This window comes from Rhincodon typus, chromosome 13, assembly GCF_021869965.1.
Source record: "Rhincodon typus isolate 14 chromosome 13, sRhiTyp1.1, whole genome shotgun sequence".
NCBI classification, from domain to species: Eukaryota; Metazoa; Chordata; class Chondrichthyes; order Orectolobiformes; family Rhincodontidae; genus Rhincodon; species Rhincodon typus.
The window spans coordinates 5988689-6012290 of record NC_063344.1 but is presented as its reverse complement, the minus strand read 5'-3'; the positions used below and the strand labels follow the sequence as shown (position 1 = coordinate 6012290).

The following is a 23602-nucleotide window of genomic DNA, read 5'->3' as shown; positions in this document are numbered from 1 at the left end:
ATCTTGTTTTGCAAGCCACATTGCAAACCGTAATGTCTTTGTACTAACAAGCTAAAACAGATTGATTCTTTTACCAAACTAATTAACTTCTGTTTTAGAAATTAAACAATCTAAACACATTGCTTTAACTGAAACAATGACAGAGATTTGATCTCTAGTATCTTTTACTCAACTGCACATCACCTCATTCAACTCTTCTATAGCATTCATAAACCCTTCAATAATGCAACATGTCCTTTCAGAAAAGCATTACTGCTTTACTCAACCTGGTGATGCTCTCAGCTACACTTCATGTGAAGATTGCAGAAACATGGAAAAATAAAACTTTAGAAAAGTAACTTGCTCTTGGGGTGAACAAAAATAACCTGGCCTGCTTTCACTTTACTGGTTGGCTTGGTGGCACTATTCAAATGTTGTATGGGATCCAGAGCGTCAAGACTAGCAGTTTACTCTGCAAGAAAGCAATTGTTTTTTTTTTACATTTTTGCCATCTTAAAACCTTCCTACTTCTCAATTAGTTTTGCAGTTAAATCAATTATTTTCACAGTAATTAGATAATGCTGAAGTCATTCGAGATTTTAGTATTGCAGCAAGAAATTCATTTTCCACCACTATGAACAATAATTAGCAGCTGATTATATAAACTGTTTTGAGTCAGCACACCCTCTCTACCCTGCCGCAACCCTCAGTCACCTCAAGTAAATCCCTCATCTCCAACTAAAATTCCAATTTATGGCATAATGTTTGAAAAACTGATGAAAAAGACATTGGAGAAAACACTCATGCCTCAAGTTCCTCTTCGACAGCTTTGGCAGGGGATAAATGAATTGGAATAGAATAAAATTACCATTTCCATGAAATCTGTCCCTACATACAATTACACTTCAGGAGTTGAAAATTCCTAAGACCCAGGGTACATAGTCTGGACATTCAGTATGGTCTTTACTGCCAACTTTATGCACCAGTAAGGGAAATAAAGCCTTGTTTTTTTTTTAAAAAAGAAAAAAAGCAGCCCTCCTTGAACTGAAGCATTGAGCAGCCCGGGGAACACAGCATGTTCTGCTTTCCGTATTTAGTGTTGCCACTGGCCATTCTCAAATTAGGTACATGGCCAGTCAGATCTAAGTCAAAACCTAACTGAATCATCTCAACAGCAAGTACAATCCAAATCTCAAGTATCTGTTAGCCTGTATATTTCCTTTTTATTTTTTTCCCCAACCATCTTTGAGGTACAAAATTGAGCATACTCAATTATGATTCTCTCAGTTAAGGCTCATATACATTCTGGGAACTAGTTCAAAGATGTCCAAATTTGTTGGATCATGATAACAATTCTAAGAACAAGAAACTAAGTTAACATCAAATGGAAATTTTAGGAACCTCCCGCCATCTTAAATAGTGTTCACAAATTCTTCCACTTCTTGTAATTAAATGATAATTCTTTAATGATTACCAGTCTATGGATGCAAAACAAAAAAAAAACACTGAAATAACCATCCCTATAGACTTGACTGGAGCAACAGTCCACTATGTCTATAATCTCCAGCCACAAACTACAATCCCAACAGTCAACTTCTCAATGTTTGTTTACAAACTTTACATTTTTAAACTTTGACAGCTTCAAGACACAGATGTGAATCATAGCATCGTTTTGCAAAGAAAATATTTCAACACCTGAGGTTTGGACTGTTATGCCTTGAGATTATACAATTATAGTTTGCAATATGAAATAATTACAATCAGTAAATTTGGCACACAAACAAACCAACTTAAATTTATGTACTACCTTCAGTGTCAATGGAAGAGCATCACAGTTTTCCTTCATTAAATGTGGGCAACAACAGTGAGACCAGCATGTGTGTCTCTTCATTTGCCATTGAAACTTAGACAATGGACGGAGACACTAAATTTGCAAATCATTCGCAAAAATACCTTTTCTCAAAGACAAAATCAACTTGTCCAAAGAGATCATTGTGCATCTCTGGAGCAGGTGGGATTTAAACCAAGCATCCTGGCTCAGAGGTAGGAACACTACCACTGCACCACTACATACCATACATCTTTCAAGGTCCTGCTACAATCTTGATATTTCAGAGACAAGCAAATCATTTCATCTACATACTCAAAATCTGATGTCCTAAAATCCTCAACTGAATTATTGCATACATACCAAACAAACAAAACAATGATTTTCGAAACTTGATTGGCAAAGACAAAAACAAACAAGTTCGACCTAGCTCAACTTTTGTAGTAAATGAGAAGTTATCATTCATGAATCATACCTGGAAAACGAGGGGCTCCGGGTTAAAAGCCAAAGTCAGAAGTAGCTGCATCCGCTCAGAGTCTTTCAAATTTTTCATTAAAAAGCTTCCAGAATCCTTTGTTTCAGCATACCTGCGTACTATTCTGTCTAGGAGTCTTTGTGATGGACAATGCACTAAGTCTGACCACCCCTCCACGATATCTGGGGTCAGTAACCGAACTTCACCATTTAAACGGGAAAACTGAGTCTTGTAGATAGCTTGCGTAACATCACAACGAGGGCGCCCAATAGCCCGTTTGCAGACTTTTTGGTCCATATCAGCCAGTTCTTGATTAGAGCCCAAGCGTTTTAGAACAATACGTCTTGCACCTTCTCTTGGCTCTCCATACTGAGCAAAATAGACATTTTTCACATTCAAAAAGTCCAGTATTCGGAGACGACCCCATGTCTCAAAAGTGATTTGCCCATTCATAAACTTACGACACCAGCTGGTACCAAAACAAGCCGGGCACTTGTTCAGGCTAATAAAACGACGATCTGCAAGCTCATTCTTCTGAAATGAGGCAATAAACGAATGTGTATTTAACAATGTAAAAACCAGCAGACTCACCACAAATAGGAACTTTAGACAACGGTACAAACGACCAAACTTCAACGTAAGCAATCGCCACATGGTTCTGCTCGCACTCAACTTTACTGACACATTTAGTTAGAATCCTAAGAAATACTCAGAGTCCATATTAAGAAGCGACCTGACCCCTCATACTCCGTTTGGGTTCAATTTGATCAGACAAGCAGCCGAGAATAAGTGAAAGCACACCAGTTCCAATGATCATTTGTCTCATATCTTCAGGATTTCAGCAAATCTGTTCAAAGAAGCTTCTGTCCTGTAGAAGGGTCTAGAAAAAAAATAAGGCAAAGCACATTATTTGCAACAATTTTAAGCCACATGTAATATTAAATTCTAATCAATTTTCAGCTGCATTGCCTACAATGTAAAAATCCAAGGCTACAGCCGTTTGAGGAGCAGAGTTAATAAAAGTGCAAAAGGTCATGCAACCTGAGGAACCAAGAGAGGTCTTAAGCCATATTTTTCAATTTTTGCAAGAATGTTAGCACACAAGGCTCTTCAGTCTATCTTGCTTGCACTAACACATGGGTACAGCTACCCAATTGATTCCATTCCCAGGTAATGAAGTTTTTCACTCACATGTTTACTCAATTCTCTTTAAATGACAGAGTTTGCTCCCAACATTTTTTCAGGCAGCACATTCCTCACCAGGTTCAAAGCAAAACAAATAATCAGAAGTCCAAAGATGTGCAGGCTAGGTGGATTGGCCATGCTAAATTGCCCATAGTATTCAGGGATGTGCAGATTAGGTGGGTTGAGGAATGGGTCTGGGTGGGATGCTCCGAGGGGTAGTGCTGACTTGTTGGGCCGAAGGGCCTGTTCCCACACTGTAGGGATTCTATGATGATGGAGACCATGGGTAGTGATAATGTCACTAGGCTAGTAATCCAGAGGCCAAAGCTCTGCAAAGAAAATGGGTTCAAAAATTCCACAACAGTAGCTGGTGGAATTATCAATTGATAAAAATCTAGAATTTAAAGCCAATTTAAAATAACTAACCATGAAATTATCCCTATTGTCATAAAAACCCATCTGGTTCACTTATGCCCATTAAAAAAGAAAATGTGTCATCTTTACTTGGTTTGACCTAAATGCAACACCAGGTGCATAGCAATGCAGTCAAATGTTAACAGCACTCATTGGTAATTAGGGATGGATAATAAATATTGACCTTGACAGCAACCCTCACATGCCATGAATGAATAAATCTCAAAAGTTCTCTTCACTTTCATATTTACTGCTTATTTGTCTTTTATCTTGGAAAGGAAAGTAGTTTATGTTTAAACCAAAAAAAGTTTTTACAGTTGCCTTGATGGGTGATCAAAGCCAACGGCAAGAATATTGTGCAAGAACTGTGATTTTAATAAATGCTCCATAATTATTTTCCAGAATGGTATTAATAACATTCCAGAATTTTCATTGAACTGAATTTCTAATTATAATTAGAACTAGTCAAGTCAGCAATAAAGAAATAATCTAACTGTGCCCTCAAAAACACAGGATTGGTGTCGTGACCTATGGAAAAACCTTAAATACATCAGGCTAATTTTTACACATAATTACTTTATTGCCAAGGCCTTTCTGCTAGCATTTTGATAATAGTTTCAAACAAAGCAGAGTTTCAGGGACTAAGCACCACCTAAGGTCAGTGTATTGTCAGCAAGTTGCTATCCAAAGGTAAATGCAGTCTGTATTTAGACTCAAATTGCTAAATTATTGTAGGAAATAGAAAAATCTTAGTGATTTGGTATTCCAAGTGCAATACTGACAGCTAATTTTGGAAAGGAGCTTAAATCTATCCCTATATACCATGAGCTAATTAGTCATTAGTGGCTAAAACTTGAAAAACAAATTAAAGAACCTCAAGTTATATGGTAGTACCAACTCAAATCCAACAAGGTAATGGGCATGGTATCCACTTCAACTGAAGCAAGCCGAGCAATTTTTCACACGTTTATACACATCTTTCAAATAATTGCTTAACATTTTTATTTTGAAATGCTGATAACAATTATTGCCATGCAAGTCCAATATTAGTGCTGTTCCACACAGGAAAAAGACAAAGACAATGTTGTCGAGGAGGATACTGAGATACAGGCTATTAGACTAGACGGGATTGAGATTCATGAGGAGGAGGTGTTAGCAATTCTGGAAGGTGTGAAAATAGATAAGTCCCCTGGGCCAGATGGGATTTATCCTAGGATTCTCTGGGAAGCTAGAGAGGAGATTGCAGAGCCTTTGGCTTTGATCTTTATGTCGTCATTGTCTTCAGGAATAGTGCCAGAAGACTGGAGACTAGCAAATGTTGTCCCCTTGCTCAAGGGGAGTAGAGACAACCCTGGTAATTATAGACCAGTGAGCCTTACTTCGGTTGTGGGTAAAGTGTTGGAAAGGATTATAAGAGATAGGATTTATAATCATCTAGAAAGGAATAATTTGATTAGGGATAGTCAACACGGTTTTGTGAAGGGTAGGTCGTGCCTCACAAACCTTATTGAGTTCTTCGAGAAGGTGACCAAACAGGTGGATGAGGGTAAAGCGATTGATGTGGTGTATATGGATTTCAGTAAAGCGTTTGATAAGGTTCCCCATGGAAGGCTATTGCAGAAAATACGGAGGCATGGGATGGAGGGTGATTTAGCGGTTTGGATCAGAAATTGGCTAGCTGTAAGAAGACAGAGGGTGGTGGTTGATGGGAAATGTTCATCCTGGAGTTGTTACTAGTGGTGTACCTCAAGGATCTGTTTTGGGGCCACTGCTGTTTGTCATTTTTATAAATGACCTGGATGAGGGCGTAGAAGGATGGGTTAGTAAATTTGCGGACTACACCAAAGTCGGTGGAGTTGTGGATAGTGCGGAAGGATGTTGCAGGTTACAGAGGAACATAGATAAGCTGCAGAGCTGGGCTGAGAGGTGGCAAATGGAGTTTAATGCGGAAAAGTGAGAGGTGATTCGCTTTGGAAGGAGTAACAGGAATACAGAGTACTGGGCTAATGGTAAGATTCTTGGTAGTGTGGATGAGCAGAGAGATCTCGGTGTCCATGTGCACCCAAGTTGCCACCCAGGTTGATAGGGTTGTTAAGGCGGTGTACAGTATATTAGGTTTTATTGGTAGAGGGATTGAGTTTCGGAGCCATGAGGTCATGTTGCAGCTGTACAAAACTCTGGTGCGGCCACACTGGGGAGTATTGCGTACAGTTCTGGTCACCGCATTATAGGAAGGATGTGGAAGCATTGGAAAGGGTGCAGAGGAGATTTACCGGGATGTTGCCTGGTATGGAGGGAAGGTCTTATGAGGAAAGGCTGAGGGACTTGAGGCTGTTTTCATTAGAGAGAAGAAGGTTAAGAGGTGACTTGATAGAGACATACAAGATGATCAGAGGATTAGATAGGGTGGACAGTGGGAGCCTTTTTCCTCGGATGGTGATGGTTAGCACGAGGGGACAAAGCTTTAAATTGAAGGGTGATAGATATAGGACAGATGTCAGAGGTAGATTCTTTACTCGGAGTAGTAAGGGCGTGGAATGCCCTGCTTGCGAAAGTAGTAGACTAGCCAACTTTAAGAGCATTTAAATGGTCATTGGATAAACATATGGATGATAATGGAATAGTGTAGGTTAGATAGGCTTCAGATTGGTTTCACAGGTCGGCGCAACATCGAGGGCCAAAGGGCCTGTACCGCGCTGTAATGTTCTATGTTCTATGTTCCTATTTTGGGTCTGGGGCTTTATCCCAACATTGCTGAAATTGTATGGATGCCTGTTTAACGTCTAGAGCTACCTTACCTGCAGTGAGAGAACCAACCTGAACAAGCTGCCAAGTCACAATACCTATAATACGTGGAGGGATTAAGCGAGTGCTAAACTGTCACGTGCACACTCTAAATTAAGGCATTAAACAGACAGCCTCTGTTCTTCATGATGATCATTAAAACAAAAACACTATTAGAGCAGGATTCTCCCCAAGTCCTGGACAACACTTAACTGATACCCAAAACAAATAATGATCTTCTTACTATTTTAGAGCTTACTGGGCACAAATTGGTTGCAGCACTTTGCTCATTGCCCACTTTGGGATGGTCTGAAATTATGAAACTACTATATAAAAAGCAAGTTCTTCCTTGAAAAGGTATTATTTGAAGGTGTTAACCTTTTGAGCAAAGTACAATATTGGAATTAATTCTAGTGCCCAGATACCACTTACAAGGTGTCAGATGAACAATGTCATGTTATTCTATTTTTGTGGCTACCATTAAATGGAAATTCTTGTTGACAGTATTTCCCAGCTAATGTGTTGTGTACCTTCCTTTATATCACTAATTAGAACAGTATAATGATCTCAGTTCAGAATCTTAATGTTTTAAGTGATTGCTTCAACATCAACTGTTTTGTTCAGAAATATGAATTCTAAGTAATCCAAGAGCAAACAATGATTGTCAATTTAATGTATTTTCTGAAGTTCTGAAACATACAAAACAAAGCATAATCAGTAATTTTGCCCTATACTTCAGACGGCAATGCGTAAACAGAACTAGCTGCCAGAGGATAACGTAGAGGCGGGTACAATTATAACATCTGAAAGACATTTGGACAGGTACATGGATAGGTTTAAAGGGATATGGGCCAAACACAGGTAAATGGGACTAGTTCAGTTTCGGAAACATGGTTGGCATAGACAAGTTAGGCCGAAGGGCCTATCTCCGTGCTGTATTACTTGACAGTTTTTTTTCAGAAAAAAAAAGTGCTGTCTCAAATATAATCTGGGTCAAATTGTTGCTGAATTTTGAGATTGATGACCTCAAACCTCTTCAAATAATTTAGAAACATGTTTCAGAAGAGACTACTAGAAATTAAATAAACATTACTTCAGGGTATTTCATCTGAGGATATGTGGGAACACTGAGCTGGCCATACACTATTGTGATATAGCTTCAGGCAAAAATACAAATTCCAAATTGACAGCTTGAGGGGCTACAGAATTAAAAGTCTTCTCACTAGCTCTCGCTTCTTGTATTTTTCCTTAGCATTTTTTTCAGGTAAGAGCTGGTACGATGTAGACAAAGACACTGCATCAATACACACAGCTTTTATCCCCTTTGTGATTACATGGAAAAATGTGTCCTTTAGCAATTCTCATTGTACCATCTCTTTCGCCCCCACTTGCTTCAATTACCACTATATTTAATTTTTGTTATTTGCTCTCCTCCTGCTTGGTCTCCTTCCAATTTGCATTTCTGACTGTTTCTAACTACAGGTTTCAGAATGTAACATCTTTGAGGAAAGAAAAGGAGAGTGAACACTGGAGAGTAAGGGTTTCTGTCATTTTTGCTGTTTATTTCTTTCTCATGTGTTAGCAATTAAAACCATCCTTTCCTAGCTGGCGATAATTACATCTAACCTAAATGTAATTTTGATCTCTCGAGATACAGGTGAAATGATTACAACAAATTATTTACTAACTGGCACCTATGGGACCAGGCGTGTGCTAACTGATCAAATATTCCGGTTGATCGAGGGCTACATAAATCAATGTAAAAACACACTAAGTAATAGAAACATAATGCAGGGGTAGACACATCATTGCTATACTTCATCTGCAGCATAAATCACAAATAACAATGCAGCCTTGCCTTAAATAAAACTTACCTGCAGACAGCCTTCTCACTCACACCCTCAACTGACTCCTTGGACATGGCAATAATAAGTCAACTTCCAGCATTTCAGGTGTGTAATTTTTGCCCATTTATTGAGAATGCCAATTCATAAAGTGCCAGTTAAAACAAAGCTTGCCGTAGATGATTTTCTTGGCTGTCACCATAATATTTTGTTCTACTTTATGTTTTCTATCATTCACAATTCTCTAGAATTCTTGATATACTTTCAGGCATCCATACTTATTTTCTCTCTCGAATCATACAGCATGGAAACAGACCTTTCAATCCAACTAGCCCACGCCGACCATAATCCCCAAGTAGACTAGTCCCACCTGCCCGTGCTTGTCCCATATCCCTCCAAACATTTGCTATTCATGTTCTTAACTAAATGTCTTTTAAACATGGTCACCGTACCCACATCCACCACTTCCTCTGGAGGTTCATTCAACACACAAACCACTATGTTTAAAAAAAAGTTGCCAGTCATGTCTGTTTTAAATCTTTCTCCTCTCACCTTAAAAATACATCCACTAGTCTTGAAATCTCCCACCCTAGGGAAAAGACGCCTGCCGTTCACCCTATCTATACCCCTCACGATTTTATAAACCTCTATCAGGTCACCCCAAATCTCCTACACTCCAGTGAAAAAAGTCCCAGCCTATCCAGCCTCTTCGTACAACTCAAACCCTCCATTCCTGGCAACATCCTGGTAAATCTTTTCTGAACCGTCTCCAGCTTAATAATTTCCTTCTTGTAGTAGGGCAACCAGAATTGGACACCGTACTCCAGAAAAGGCCTCACCTATGTCTTCTACAAACTCAACGTGACATCCACAAACTCACTAACCATGGCTTCTTTATTCTCATCTAAATCATTTACACAAATCACAAATAAAAGTGGACCTGGCATCAAACTCTGTTGAACACCGCTGGTCACATGCCTCTAGTCTGAAAAACAATCCTCCACCATCACCCTCCCTCTTCTAACAAAGCCAATTTTGTATCCAATTGGCAAGCTTACCCTGAATCCTAATCACTTCTTACCTCTCCATATGCATAGAAATCCTATGTTTCAGAGTCACCTCCAACAACTTACCCACCACTGAAGTCAGACTCACAGGTCTATAGTTCCCAGGCTTCTCTTTACATCCCTTCTTAAACAAAGATACAACATTAACCACTCTCCAGTCATCCGGCACCTCACCATAGTTGTAGATAGTACAAATGTTTCTGGAAGGAGCGCCATAATTTCCTCCCTAAATTCCCGTTCAAAAAATTTTAATCAACATTTAGATTCACAAAATTCATCTCTAATTTTGCTTCAAATAATAGAACATAGAACTGTACAGTTCAGGAACGGGCCCTTTGGCCTACAATGTTACACCAAACATGATGCCAAATGAAACTAATCCCTCTTTGATGAAATGCTGGAAATAAACTAGGTAACATCAAAGGGGAATGAAAAAAGTTTTCCAAAGATATTGCCAGAACTTCAGTCCTAGCATCTTCTGTTTGTATTTCACATTTGTAGTATCTATGAGATTTTGCCTTTCCAAAGAAAAACAATTTCAGCTGAACGAGCAGTACTGACATATAATCGGGTATACTGCATAATCTAAATTCAGCAACTCTTTTCCCCCCCACTTGTGGGTTGTGGGCATCACTGGCTGGGCCTGTGTTTATTGTGAAAGGTGGCGATGAGTTGCCTTCTTGAACCGCCGCAGTCGATGTGCTGTTGATGGGTCACAAAGCCGTTAATGATGCAGTTTCAGGATTTTAACCAAGTGACAGTGAAGGAACAGCAATATATTTCTAAATGAGGATGGTGAGTGGTCTAGAGGGGAGCTTGCAGGTGGTGGCATTCCCATGCATTTGCTGCCCTTGTCCTTCCAGATGGAAGTGGCTGTAGGTTTGGACGACGTTGTCTAAGGCTCTTTGGCGAATTTCTGCCGTGCATCTTGTAAATGGTTTTGGGTAGTATAATAGATGCACAATGTATTGGCTGGGAAATGTTCTCAGAAGGAATTGCCATTTCATGGTGACCACAAAAATAGAATTTACAGATCTTACCAAAAAATGAAGAATAAATTAAGGCATCTAAAACTTAATTAAATCATAAAGGCCTGTGTAAATCAACAAAACATTTCCTACCAGTGATGGCAGAGTAAGCACAGACTGGATAGTACAGGCTCAAAATATTGAAGTAACGTGATGGATCACTGATCAATTAAAGGAAATACTGGAGTACAAAGGATTAGAGCACCAGATTGCTTGCTGAGCTTTCCAGTTTCACTAAACAGAGATCTTCGTCAGAGAAGAACTTCCATGGCCATTAGGATTTTAAACCTTTGGACAAATGACACTTAAGATAATTCGACTGTTCGGAAAGAGTATTACTTCAAACTGCTGTGTCCAGGAGGTTTCTTAGCCCACTTCAGAGCAGCTTGGCTTTATTCAGTTCAAGTTTTGACTGATGTTGCTTCTCATCTCCACTTTAATATTCCTTTGTATTAATCTTAGTCTCGCTGGTGTATAAGGATACCTTTACTCACTTAATGACAGACTGTTTAAGTGCAGCCAGTTATTGGTAGAGAGAAACATGGGTTTCAATGTACAAGTTGGTTGAACAGAACAAAGGTAGTATTAGTTGAGCCAGCTAACAACATTAAATTGCACCTGTTTAATGTTGGACAGCGAATCTGAATAGAACAGATAAATCTGTCAGGTATCCAGATGAAACAAGATGCAGTGGCTCTTCCAAAAGACACAGGGCCCTTACTGGGTCTCCATGAGGAATGAGTACATAAGTCTCTACAAGTGGAAGGAAAATTGAAGAGCTGTTTAAGGAAAACAGGATTCTTGACTTTTTGAACAGATATGGCATTAAAAAAAGATTATAATAAATCTAAGCAAAATGCTGAACAGACCCAACTTGAAATTTGAGTCCCCAGTTCTGGACAACATATGTAAGGGAGGATGCAGAAGTCTTGGAGACAGGCAGAGCAAATGTACAAAAATGGTATGCAGGATACAAGTCTTCAGTTACAGGATTACACAAAAGAATATGAAACTCTTCTCCTTAGAAGAGAGAAAAATTATACTAGATTTAATAAAACAGTTCAAAATTACGAAGGGTTTTAATGGAGGGGAGGCAGTGGAATAGCCATAACGTCACGGGAGTAGTAATCCAGAGCCGAAGGCTCAAATTGTGGAAGCACGAGTTCAGATCCCAACATGGAAGATGATGCAATTAGAATCCAATAGAAGCTGGAATTAAAATTTAGTCTAATACAATCATGTAATCAGTCAATTATTGTTAAATCCAATCTAGTTCACTACTGTCCTTTCAGAAAGGTTTAGTCTGATCAACATGCTATTCCATACCCATGGCAAAGTGCTCAGAAACATAATTCTTTGACGTTTGCATTACATATAGATAGGGTGGTCAAGGTGGCGTTTAGCACACTTGCCTTCATTACTCAGACCTTTGAGTATAGGAGTTTGGACCTTATGTTGAGGTTGTACAGGACGTAGGCGAGGCCTCTTCTGGGGTACTGTATCCAGTTCTGGTCTTCCTGTTGTAGGAACAATTAAGCTGGAGAGGGTTCAGAAGAGATTTAGTAGGATGTTGCCAGGGACAGAGTTTAAGAGTTATGTGGAGAGGCTGAACAGGCTGGGATTTTTTCCACTGGAGTGTAGGAGATTGAGGAGTGACCTTATAGAGGTTTATAAAATCATAAGGGGTATTGATAAGGTGAATGGCAGGTGTCTATTCCCTAGGTTGACGGACTTCAAGACTAAGAGGCATATTTTTAGGATGAGGTGAAGAAATACTTTTTAAAAAAGACATGGGAGTAAATTTTTTTTTTTAAAAAACACAGAGTGCTTTGTGCCTGGAATGAACTGCCACAGAAAAAGTGGTGGATGTGGGTACAGTTACAACGTTTAAAATACATTTAGGTAAGTATGTGAATAAGAAATTATTGGAGGGATATGGGCCAAGTGCAGGCTGATGGGACTAGTTCAGTTTGAGATTACAGTCAGCATGGAATGGTTAGACCAAAGGGTCTGTTTCCACACTATGACCCTAAGTGAGCTTACTGGCAGCAAACAAAGCAGAGAACCAGCCCATGACTGGAAGAAAGGCACCATGCCCTTCTGTTTTGTTCATGGGGTAACTCTCCTCCAACTGAGAGTACATTTTCTTAGGTGATTTGGGGACTTCAGAGGCAGATTTGCCACAGCCTTTGTACTTCAAGCCCCAAAAGGAGGAGACATTAGCTTATGAACATGCCTTTATTTTCAGCAATACTCAAGTTCTGTATTAAGAACTATTTATCAAATGTCCTGAAAGTTTAGATAGCAATAATTGTGATATTAAGTCAAAACATTGTTCAACCAATCTGATTTCTGATTTAGGAAATAGGAACAAGAGTAGACCATTTGACCCTTTTGACCCTGTACTGCCATTCAATAAAAATATGGCTGATCTGGTTCTAGTCTTTGTACTAATTCCAGAGGTCAGTATCCAGTCACTAATTCACCCTTTATTTACATGCTTAGGGTCCTTGACACTGATCCAGCTCCCTCAGAGCAAACAGGATGTCTGACACTCCTGTTTATGTCCGTCATCCAGGACTCCCTGATTGGGCCAGTCCCAGTCAGGGAACTCATTCTGAGGTACATGATATAACAAGGTGTACAGCTGGATGAACACAGCAGGCTAAGCAGCATCAGAAGAGCAGGAAAGCTGACGTTTCGGGCCTAGACCCTTCTTCAGAAATGGGGGAGGGGAAGGGGATTCTGAAATAAATAGGGAGAGAGGGGGAGGCGGATAGAAGATAGATAAAAGAGAAGACAGGTGGAGAGGAGACAGACAGGTCAAAGAGGCGGGGCTGGAGCCAGTAAAGGTGAGTGTAGGTGGGGAGGTAGGGAGGAGATAGGTCAGTCCAGGGAAGACTGACAGGTCAAGGAGGAGGGATGAGGTTAGTAGTTAGGTGGTGGGGTGGGGCTTGAGATGGGAGGAGTGGATAGGTGGGAGGAAGGACAGGTTAGGGAGGCGGAGATGAGCTGGGCTAGTTTTGGGATACGGTCGGAGGAGGGGAGATTTTGAAGGTTGTAAAGTCCACATTGATACCATTGGGCTGCAGGGTTCCCAAGCAAAATAATGTCAGCTTTCCTGCTTGGCCTGCTGTGTTCATCCAGCTCTACACCTTGTTATTTCAGATTCTCCAGCATCGGCAGTTCCTATCATCTCATTCAGAGGTACACCTGGCTGACCTTGTTACAATCACTACAGTCCCGTATCGACATTGCTATTTGCACCCAATAACACTTAACTCCCTTGTCTATTCATCTAAACCAGCCTCAAGTTTAAAGTCACAACCTGCACTACCACTTGAGTACAGAATTCCACATACTGATGACCAGAGAAAATAAAACTTATTTCCAATTTGAAAGTGTGACCTCAAATTTAAAAAGGGACTAAAACCATCCCCTAGTTTAAGTCTCCACCCAAGAGAGGCATCTACTATTTGCCATCATATCCAATGCCTCAGGAACTTATATATTTCAATTAGATCACCTCTCTCCTTTCAGATTCCAAAGGGTGCAGACCTAATCAGCTCAATCTTTGTTCACATCTGGAGTACCGAGCGCAGTTTTGGTCCCCTTATTGAAGGTAAGATATCATTTCATTGGAGGCAGTTCAGAGTAGGTTCACTGGTATGATGGGCTTGTCTTGTGAGCAAACACCAAACAGTTTGCAATTCTACTCACTGAAGTTGAAGAGAATGAGAGGTGATCTCACTGAAAGATACAAGATTCTTAAAGGGATTTACAGGATAAATGCTAAGAGAATGCTTCGCCTCATGGGAGGGTCTCAGACCGGAGTGCATAATTTCAGAATAAAGGGATGCCAATTTAAGACTGAGACAAGGAGGAACTTCCTCTGAGGGTTGCAAGGCTCTGGAACTCCTTGCCACAGAGAGCTGCAGAGATGGAATCCTTGCATATATTTATAGGCTGAGACGGAGTCTTAAAAAGCCAAAAGAACTGCGTATGCTGTAAATCAGGAACAACAACAGAAGTTGCTGGAAAAGCTCAGCAGGTTTGGTAGCATCTGTGAAGAAAAAAAAAATCAGTTAACGTTTTGGGTCCGATGGCTCTTCCTCAGAACTGATGGTAGCTAGGAAAATGTCGGTTTATGCGCAGAAAATAGGGAGGGGGATGGGATAGGGAATAAACAATAGGATAGAGCCCGAAAAGAGAGAAGAGTAGTTGGATGGACAAAGGAGACGATAACGATCTGACTAGGAGGGTGAATAGCTGTTAATGGAGACTGTTAATGTTAGTGGCTAACAATAGGTAATGTGTAATGGCAGACTATGTGATAACAAAGGCCTGGTGTGTGGGGTATGGGACATGGGAAGAGTTCAGGCCCTAAAATTATTGAACTTGATATTGAGTCCAGAGGACTACAGGGTCCCCATGCGGAAAACCAGGTGTTGTTCTTCCAGCTTGTGCTGAGCTTTGCTGGAAAACTGCAGCAAGCTCGAGACAAAGATTTTGGCCAGGGGACAGGGTGGTGCGTTAAAAGTGGCAGGCAACTGGTAGCTCAGGGTCTTTTTTGTGAGCATAATGTAGATGTCCTGTGAAGCGGTTACCCAGTCTATGCTTTGTTTCCCCAGTGTAGAGGAGACCACAATATGAGCAGCGAATGCAGTAGACTACATTCTGGGAAGTGCAGGTGAAGTGTTGCTTCACCTGGAAGGTATGTTTGAGCCCTTGTGGGCAGGTGCTACCCTTTGCTGGTTGGATGGGAATGTGCTGAGTGGGGGGGGCCGCATTGTGTGCACACTGTGGTGGTGAGCGGGGTGAAGTACCAGTGGACTAGGGTGTCCTGGAGGGAACGGTCCCTGTGGAAGGAAGGCAAGAGAAATGTGTATCTGGTGGTGGCATCTGACTGGAGGTGGCAGAAATAGCGTCTGATGATCTTCTGGATGTGGATGCTGGAGGGATGGTAGGTAAGGACAAGGAGAACCCTATCACCGTTGTGGGAGGGAGGAGAGGCGGTAAGGGAGAAAGTGCGGGAAATGGGTCAGACCCAGTGGAGGGCACTGTCGACAACGGTGCTGGGGAATCCTTTGTATCCTTTGTACAGGAAGAACAGTTGGGTTAAGAGGAAAACTCAGGCACGTAGATAGGAAGAATGACAGATAGTCATAATCCTACCGAACGGTGAAGCAGACTCGAGGGGGCTGAACATTCTCCTCCTGAACCTTTTTTTTGGAAGAACACTCTTATGGAGGGTTCAGTCAAATCAACTGAAATGCTAATTTGAAACAAAGGATTAATTCATTCACTCAACAGCTAGCCATTATCTTAATTGCAGATTTCTAAAATCAATATATTAAATCTGACCAAGTAGTTGCTAGATTTGAAAATAAAAACAAATGCACATATACAGAGGTAATGTTCAGAGGCAGGGAGGCCCACTTCCAGCACTTCAATGATTAGAAAGCCCAGTGATTTTACGCAAAAGTAATCATTTGGGGAAGATCCCAGATGCCATCCAGCACCCAAGACACCAAATCATAATAAAAGAGTCAACAACCATCACATCACCATCCCAACTCATGCCATTATCAAAAGCCTGCAGAACATATACAAATATGAATTAGGGGAGGGAGTACAGAGGGTCCTGCTTTAACGAGTATTCCAGCAACGCGAATTGGCTATAAAAGTCAATTGACAAATAGGGGAACACTATGTCTAAAGTGCGAACTTGTGTTGGCTATCAAGCAATTCCATCCAGTATGCCTCGACATCGCAGGCTTTGTCAAAGGAAAAGTTCTTCCCCCACCCCCCCACCTCGATCCTTGTAGATGGTTTAAATGTACAGAATAAGTCATAATGAGCTCATTTGGAAAACTTAATTGGATTGATGTCAAACCTCAAATATAATATCACTGTTGATAACAGCTGTTAATAGGGAAATACGTGGAGTCTTAGTTTGAAGAGTTTATGTTGAACACATTAAATGTAAAACAAAAGCATAGTTTAAAATAATAAAAAAGTGTTGTTAAAACACGCACCTTTGTGGGTAGTAAGATTGTTACATATTTAACGTTTGAACTTGCTCATATAAATCATTTATATCAAAAGTTATCTGATACAACCTGCTCTTTTCCAGCGTTATTCTGAATACAATGTTACTCAAGTTTATAACGCATTTTAATCCTACAATTATTCTTTATTCATTCATGGGATGAGGGGCATTGCTGGCTAAGCAGCATTTATTACCCATCCCTAGTTGCCCAGAGGGGAGTTCAGAGTCAACCACATTGCTGTGGGTCTGGAGTCATATGAAGGCCAGACCAGGTAAGGATGGCAGTCTCCTTCCCTAAAGGGCATTAGTGAACCAGATGGGTTTTTCCGACAATGAACAACTATCGCATTATAGCAGAATCCCTGTATCTGAAACATGCTTTTTGATCCATAGTAGTTGTTGGCCAAGGAAATTAACACAGAACGGAAAGGACAAAGAAGGATGTGTTTTTCTATGTAGATTTAAGATGACAGAACTCTCAAAGTGCAAATTGACACTTTTTAATTAAGTTGAAACAGCAGCATAATTAACGTTGTCATGTACTTCAGCTTGACAACTCTGATAAATTAAAGCATTTGCATCACAATCATGCTAAGTATAATTACAAATCAAAATATAAAACATAACCACAAAGTATTCAATGGAACAGAAAAACTTTGTGAATGTGAAAGCATTTAACATTCTAATAACTCAGTTTGGTCAATATTTATAGATGATAATAATGAGATCCAATCTGTTTGATTATTCACCAGGGCATTTTCAACACAAATAAGAACCCTTTTATTCAGACTCGTTAGTACTACAGTTTAGTGTTTCATACCTTCATAAATCTTGGATCCTTAGAACTTTCACCACTCCTAGATCTCTTACAACCAATAAAAGATGGGTCAGTGTATTTTGTAAAAAGTTTAAAAAAGCTAGGAACTGTGGATGAGAGAAGAGCTATGAAATTACAAAAAGCACATTCAAGATGGCAGAAACAGAGCGGTGAAATTTATGGCATAGCTGGAGACCTCTGGCTGACCACATCTAGCCTTTTGCATTCAACTCTGGGCAGTGCAGTTCAAACAACACATCTTGACGTTGGAGGGGATGCATTGCAGAATCAACTAAATGATCAGAGAAAAATTTTTCTGAAGAAGGGTCCAGACCCCAAACATCAGCTTTCCTGCTCCTCTGATGCTGCCTGGCCTGCTGTGTTCATCCAACTCTACACCTTGTCAACTAAATGATCAAAAGGGTTAAGTTATGAAAATAGATTGCAACTAGTAGTTCTATGTTCCATTGAAACTGAGGGGTGATTTAATTGAAGTACTCATTATTATTTAATGATTTGGTAGTTTCTCACAAGTTACTTTGTCCACTCTGGAGAAGTCCAGAGCAAGTGGGCATGGCCATAAAATGAGAGTCGGATCCTTCAGGGGTGATATCAGGATTTGCTCACACAAAGAGTACTGGAAAAGATCAAATACTTCTATCCAGCACTACCCCAACCCCTAGAACAAAATTTTCAATTGAGCTACTCGACAGTTTAAGAGATTCATGTTAGGCAGACGCATTGAGATTTGCAGAACTGCAGCAGCGAAGCAGACTTAAAATACAGATCAGCGACGGTCAATGGAACAGACCCGAGAGACTAGATATTCTCTCCTGTTCCTATGTTCTTTTGCAATTTAAGTTTAGGTCACTCCAAAAGACAGAACCATCAATAAATCAAGTCTTTCAAGTTCCAATAACAAAGTACATTTACAGTGTTATCAAGTTAATTTAGAAAAGCACAATTCTTACTTATTACACTTAACTGGCAGGACTTTTGAAGCTGTATTCTACTTATTAACTACAAAGGTAGAAAGCCTACTCATCTCAGCACACGGTTTGATAGAATAGCAGAGAACATGGCTCAGTGGTTAGCACTGCTGCCTCACAGCACCAGGGACCTGGGTTCAATTCCACCCTGTCGACTGTGTGTGGAGTTTGCACATTCTCCCCGTGTCTGCATGGGTTTCCGCCAGGTGCTCTGGTTTCCTCCCACAGTCCAAAGATGTGCAGGCTAGGTGGATTGGACATGCTAAATTGCCCATAGTATCCAGGGATGTGTAGATTAGGTTGGTTATAGAGTGATGGATCTGAGTGGGATGCTCTGAGGGCCGGTGTAGACTCGTTGGGCCAAAAGGCCTGTTTCCACACTGTAGGGATTCTATGATCTATGATCATGAAATCTCCTTCCTAATCATTCAATATCCAAGTCTGCTACCAGGGACTGGATGTGTTCTTTTTTGTCCTCAATCTGTCTAGCCTACACAGTGAAATTAATGCAAATTAGCTTTGCAGTACCTTGATTACTTATTTGTCAGGCTCATTCTCAACTCCGAATAAAACAACGCACAGAATGGTCTGAAATGAGGCTCAAGTATTTCATCAAAACAGCAAAAGCATCCCATGTAGGCAAACAAGTTGGTGTTGGTACAGCCTTAAAGATCAAATCTGTCTTGAGTTTGACTAAATTATATTTGGTAAACTAAAAAGCTTAGAGACACACACCACCTTTCCCAGAGTTCTGCTCTCAAGCTTTCCAACCTCCTCTCGAAATCAGGATAGGGATCCCATTGCACCGCACCAGCCTTCATAGTCAATTAATCATATTCCACCAATTCTGCTACTTTCAGCACTATGCCACCAGGGAATAAATCTTCCCTCCCCTTTAGGCATTCCATAGAGACCATTCCCTCTTATTCTTTGGTCCGCTCTTCAATCTTCTCCAACAATCCATCCCCTTAACACACTGCAAACACAGGAGCTGTAACACTTGTCCTTTTACCCCCATTTTCCTCATTGACTTAGTTTTAACCAACCTGTTCAGATGTTATTACACATCTCCAGTGCAGGTGGGACTTGAACCCAGGAACCCTCATCCAGAGGTTGGGATGCTACCAGTGTCACAAGGACCCCTTTTATCCCCCCCAGTGACCAAGGTCACAATGTGGTGTCCACTACATCGGGGAGATGAAATGCAGACTGGATGACTGCTTTGCAAAACATCAACATTCTGTCTGCAACAATGACCGAGTTTCCTGTTGTCTACCACTTCAGAACATTGTTCCCTGGCCAACATCTGTGTCGTTGACTTGCCACTGTCTTCCACCAAACCTCAGCGCAAGCTGGAAGAACAGCATCTCATTTTTCTGCTTGGGTACCCAATAGTGAGTTCAATGATTTTAGGGCCTTGAGCACCTTCTCCCATGTCCTTACCCCAAACACCAGGCTTTGTCATCATATGGGCTGCTACTAAAATCAACTCATCGTCAGCCACTAAATGGTCCCACCAGCAGCTACTGATTCCTCCAGGCTGACTTTTACCCATTTCTTTGTCTGCTCAACTCTTTTCTCTCTCTGGGCTCCCCCACACCATCTTAAGCACATTTCCCAACCTTTTCCCAGACACAATCAGTTCTGAAGAAGGGTCACTGGACCCAAGATGTTAACTCTGCTCTCTTCACAGAAGCTGAAAGAACTGCTGAGTTTTCCCAGCAATTTGTTTGTGTTTGAAGCAGCAATTAAGAGAGTCATCAAGTCAAAGTCATACAGAATGGAAACAGACCCTTCTGTCCAACCAGTGTATGCTAACCATGTTCCCAAACTAAACTAGTCCCATATGCCTGCGTTTGGCTCATATCCCTCCAAACATTTCCTATTCATGTACTTATCAAATGTCTTTTAAATGTTACAACTGTACCTCCTTCCATCACTTCCTCTGGCAGTTCATTCCACTCATGTATAACACCGATAAAAAAAATGTTGGCCCTCATGTCTATATTAAATCCCCCACCCGAGAGAAAAGATCCTTGCTATTCACCCCTCATGATTTTATAAACTTTAAAAAGTCACTCCTCAACTTTTTATGCTCCAAAGAAGAGTCCCAGTCTCTTCTTATAACTCAAATCCTCCATTCTGAGCAATGTCCTAGTAAATATCCTCTGAACCCTCTCCAATTTAACACCATCTTTCCTATAGCAGAGTGACCAGAATTGAACACAGTATTCCAGAAGAGGCCTTACCAACGCAATCTACAACCTCAACATGAAGTCCCAACTCCTTTACTCAAAAGGTCTGAGCAATGAAGGCAGGTGTGCCAAATGCCTTCTTAACCATCCTGTCTACCTGTGACACAAATTTCAAAGAATTATGTACCTTAACCCAAAGGGGTCTCTGTTCTACAACACTCCCCATGGGCCTACCATTAATTGTATATGTCCTGTCCTTGTTTTTTTTCACTAAAATGCAATACCGTGCATTTATCCAAATTAAACTCCATCTGCCACTCCTCAGCCCATTGACCCAACTGATCAAGATCCTTTCATAATCTTAAATAACCTTCTTCACTGTCCACTATACCACCAATTTCAGTGTCATACACAAACTTAATAACTATACCTCCTATATTCTCATCCAAATCGTTTACATGAATGACAAAAAGTGGACCCAGCACTGATCCCCATGGAACACCATTGGTCACAGGCTTCCAGTCTGAAAACCAACCTTCCACCATCGCACTGTCTCCTCCCATTAAGCCAATTTTGTATCCAATTGGCAAGCTCACCCTGAATCCAATGTGGGATTATTTAAAACTTGGTATAATAGTAACTAAATACTACTCAACTGACATGTTGAGACAAAGCTTTCAGTGTTCAAATAGGGATATAATAATTAATACTGCATCTTCTTATTCACGTGTAATAAGAAATCTGACCAAATTCTACTGGGGTGGAGGGCGGTGGAGATGAGGAGGATTATATGAAGCAGTCCTCAAATGCACACCTAATCTTTAAAAGTATATGGAACATACAAAGCTAACCTAATACAGCAATAAATAGTTATTTTGAGGCTTTCTAGTCAAAATAAAAATACCCTACCTGCTCGGTCAGGGTCACCTTGGCAACAGATCCCCATTTTCTGTTTGGCAATTTTGACACAGCAAACAAATGTACTTCTCCATACACAAACCTTTCTGGAATTTCTTTTAATTCCTTTTTAGTTATTATGCCAACCATGCAGCATAGAATTTTACTTTTACTGGTCACTTCATCCCAAGTGCAATTATCAGCACTCAACTCAAAAGATTTAATTAATGAAATAAAAACCAAAAGTATGTCAAAAATTAATCCGCATTCTCAAACAACACGGAGGGCATTTGCAAAAGTAAAAAGTACCATGCAACCATTTTATTCACTGCCTTGAAAATCTCACCATTGCTTATTATTTCAATTCAGTAATTAGGATTAGTAATTAGTCCCTGCAATCTTCACAATTCTGAACAATGAATCTAATTCCAACTGTAACACCCAATTAAACTTTGATTTTATAACAATTTTTGGTATTTATTTTTCATAATAGAGCAAATAGAATAGAAAGCTACCATGCTTTAATTTGCAGAGTAGACCAAAGCTCCATCCACTCTACCTCAACCTACATCCACTTTAACATCCAAAATATCCTCTGAAATAAATCAGCATCTAGGTTTTGCCATTTTCCACACCAGTCATTCTAGTGAGTTTGCCATTAAGCGTTGCATGACGGCTAGGGCACAAAACTGCTCCTATGTTCAACAGGACCGGATTGAAACTGCTCAAACTAATTTCCCACAGGATTTTGAGCGAGTGTAGAAACTTTATTCACATTAGTGCAGCTGGACATGCACTCGTGTACCAGAGGTGAAAGACCACTATCTGATTAAAACTGATAACTAAAACTGAGAAAAGGTTAAACAAAACAACTGGAGAGGAGGGTCATGTCTTAGGCAAAGAGTGCAACTTGGCAAATTCAGAACAACTCTTAATTCAGAACTTCAATGCTCAACTGGACGAGGTTCTAACAGATGAGGAACAACATTGCTAAAGAGACCCAGGTTATCAGACTATTTCCATTGTAAGGAAAATAAAAAGACTTGACAGGAATGATCAAATCATACCTTCTTCACCAAGCAATCGGACTCAATTCTTCATTGCTGAATGACGCTGAAAAAGTGTTGAGCAAAATCTTGCTTACATAGGTGGATTCTCAGTTCATTTGCAACAACCAATCTCAAAAACAGGTGAATTATAAATGTCAAAAAAGTACTCGTTTTTGTTGTATTCCCTAGCATACTCCTTTAAATCATCTTTCACTGGAGATGTAAATTAAACACTTGGTGATCAGAACAGCAATGCTTAAACATGACAGCTAGATTTTAACAGGCTTTTTAAATGGTAAACTTCCCTTCAAGCTGCAAGCCTTGGGCCAATGCAATGCATACTCCCTAATATTGTGTGCAATTTATATCACTGTGCAATTAATCCTTCAACTAGCAACAAATGGGGACTTCCAACTACAAGCAGAACAATGGTTGAATCTACAGACCAGACTGATTAGTATTTAATGGAGTCCATTAAATACTAAAGGTGGTGCAAGCACACACTCTTAGAAAATTAAACAATTACATGACAAATCCATTAGCTGTAAAGCACTTCGTGGAAAGCAATACATAAATTAACATTGTTTTCTTTTACGTTGAAATTATTCTTGTTTAAAATAAGACAAGCAGCCAAGATGATTTTTATATGCAAGTAACTCAGAACAGGTACCAAAACAAAACTGCAGAGATATGGCAAATTCACAAAATGAGGATTGGTGTAATATCTGCTCACAACCTCAAACAAAAGAAAAGTAAAGACTTCTAGCATTGATCAAGAAACTTAAAAGTAATTAGCATTGGGAGACCAAGGAAGACGAACGTCCACTAAGCCACAAGAACAAGCATCGCAGATTTCTCTTCCCATGTTGTTCCTAAACATATCAGGATCCCGACCTTCAAAATAAAAACCAAAAGAACTGCAGATGATGTAAATCAGGAACAAAAACAAAGTTGCTGGTAAAGCTCAGCAGGTCTGACAGCATCTGTGAAGGAAAAAAC

General features: G+C 40.2%; 1 protein-coding gene across 5 annotated transcripts in view; it reads right to left on the bottom strand.

Moving 5' to 3' along the window:
* The window catches only part of dipk2ab (divergent protein kinase domain 2Ab), a 214659-nt gene that overhangs the window by 185664 nt on the left and 5393 nt on the right, over nt 1-23602 (bottom strand). For 2 of the 5 annotated variants that reach the window (XM_048604751.1, XM_048604752.1), the window contains exon 3: nt 2283-3162. The exons of 2 other annotated variants lie outside the window; for them this stretch is intronic. In XM_048604751.1, coding sequence (XP_048460708.1) covers nt 2283-2936 — 654 coding nt within the window. In that variant the 5' untranslated portion in view covers nt 2937-3162. The remainder of the gene's footprint in view (nt 1-2282; nt 3163-23602) is intronic. One more of the 5 variants, XM_048604754.1, reaches the window with a different exon arrangement.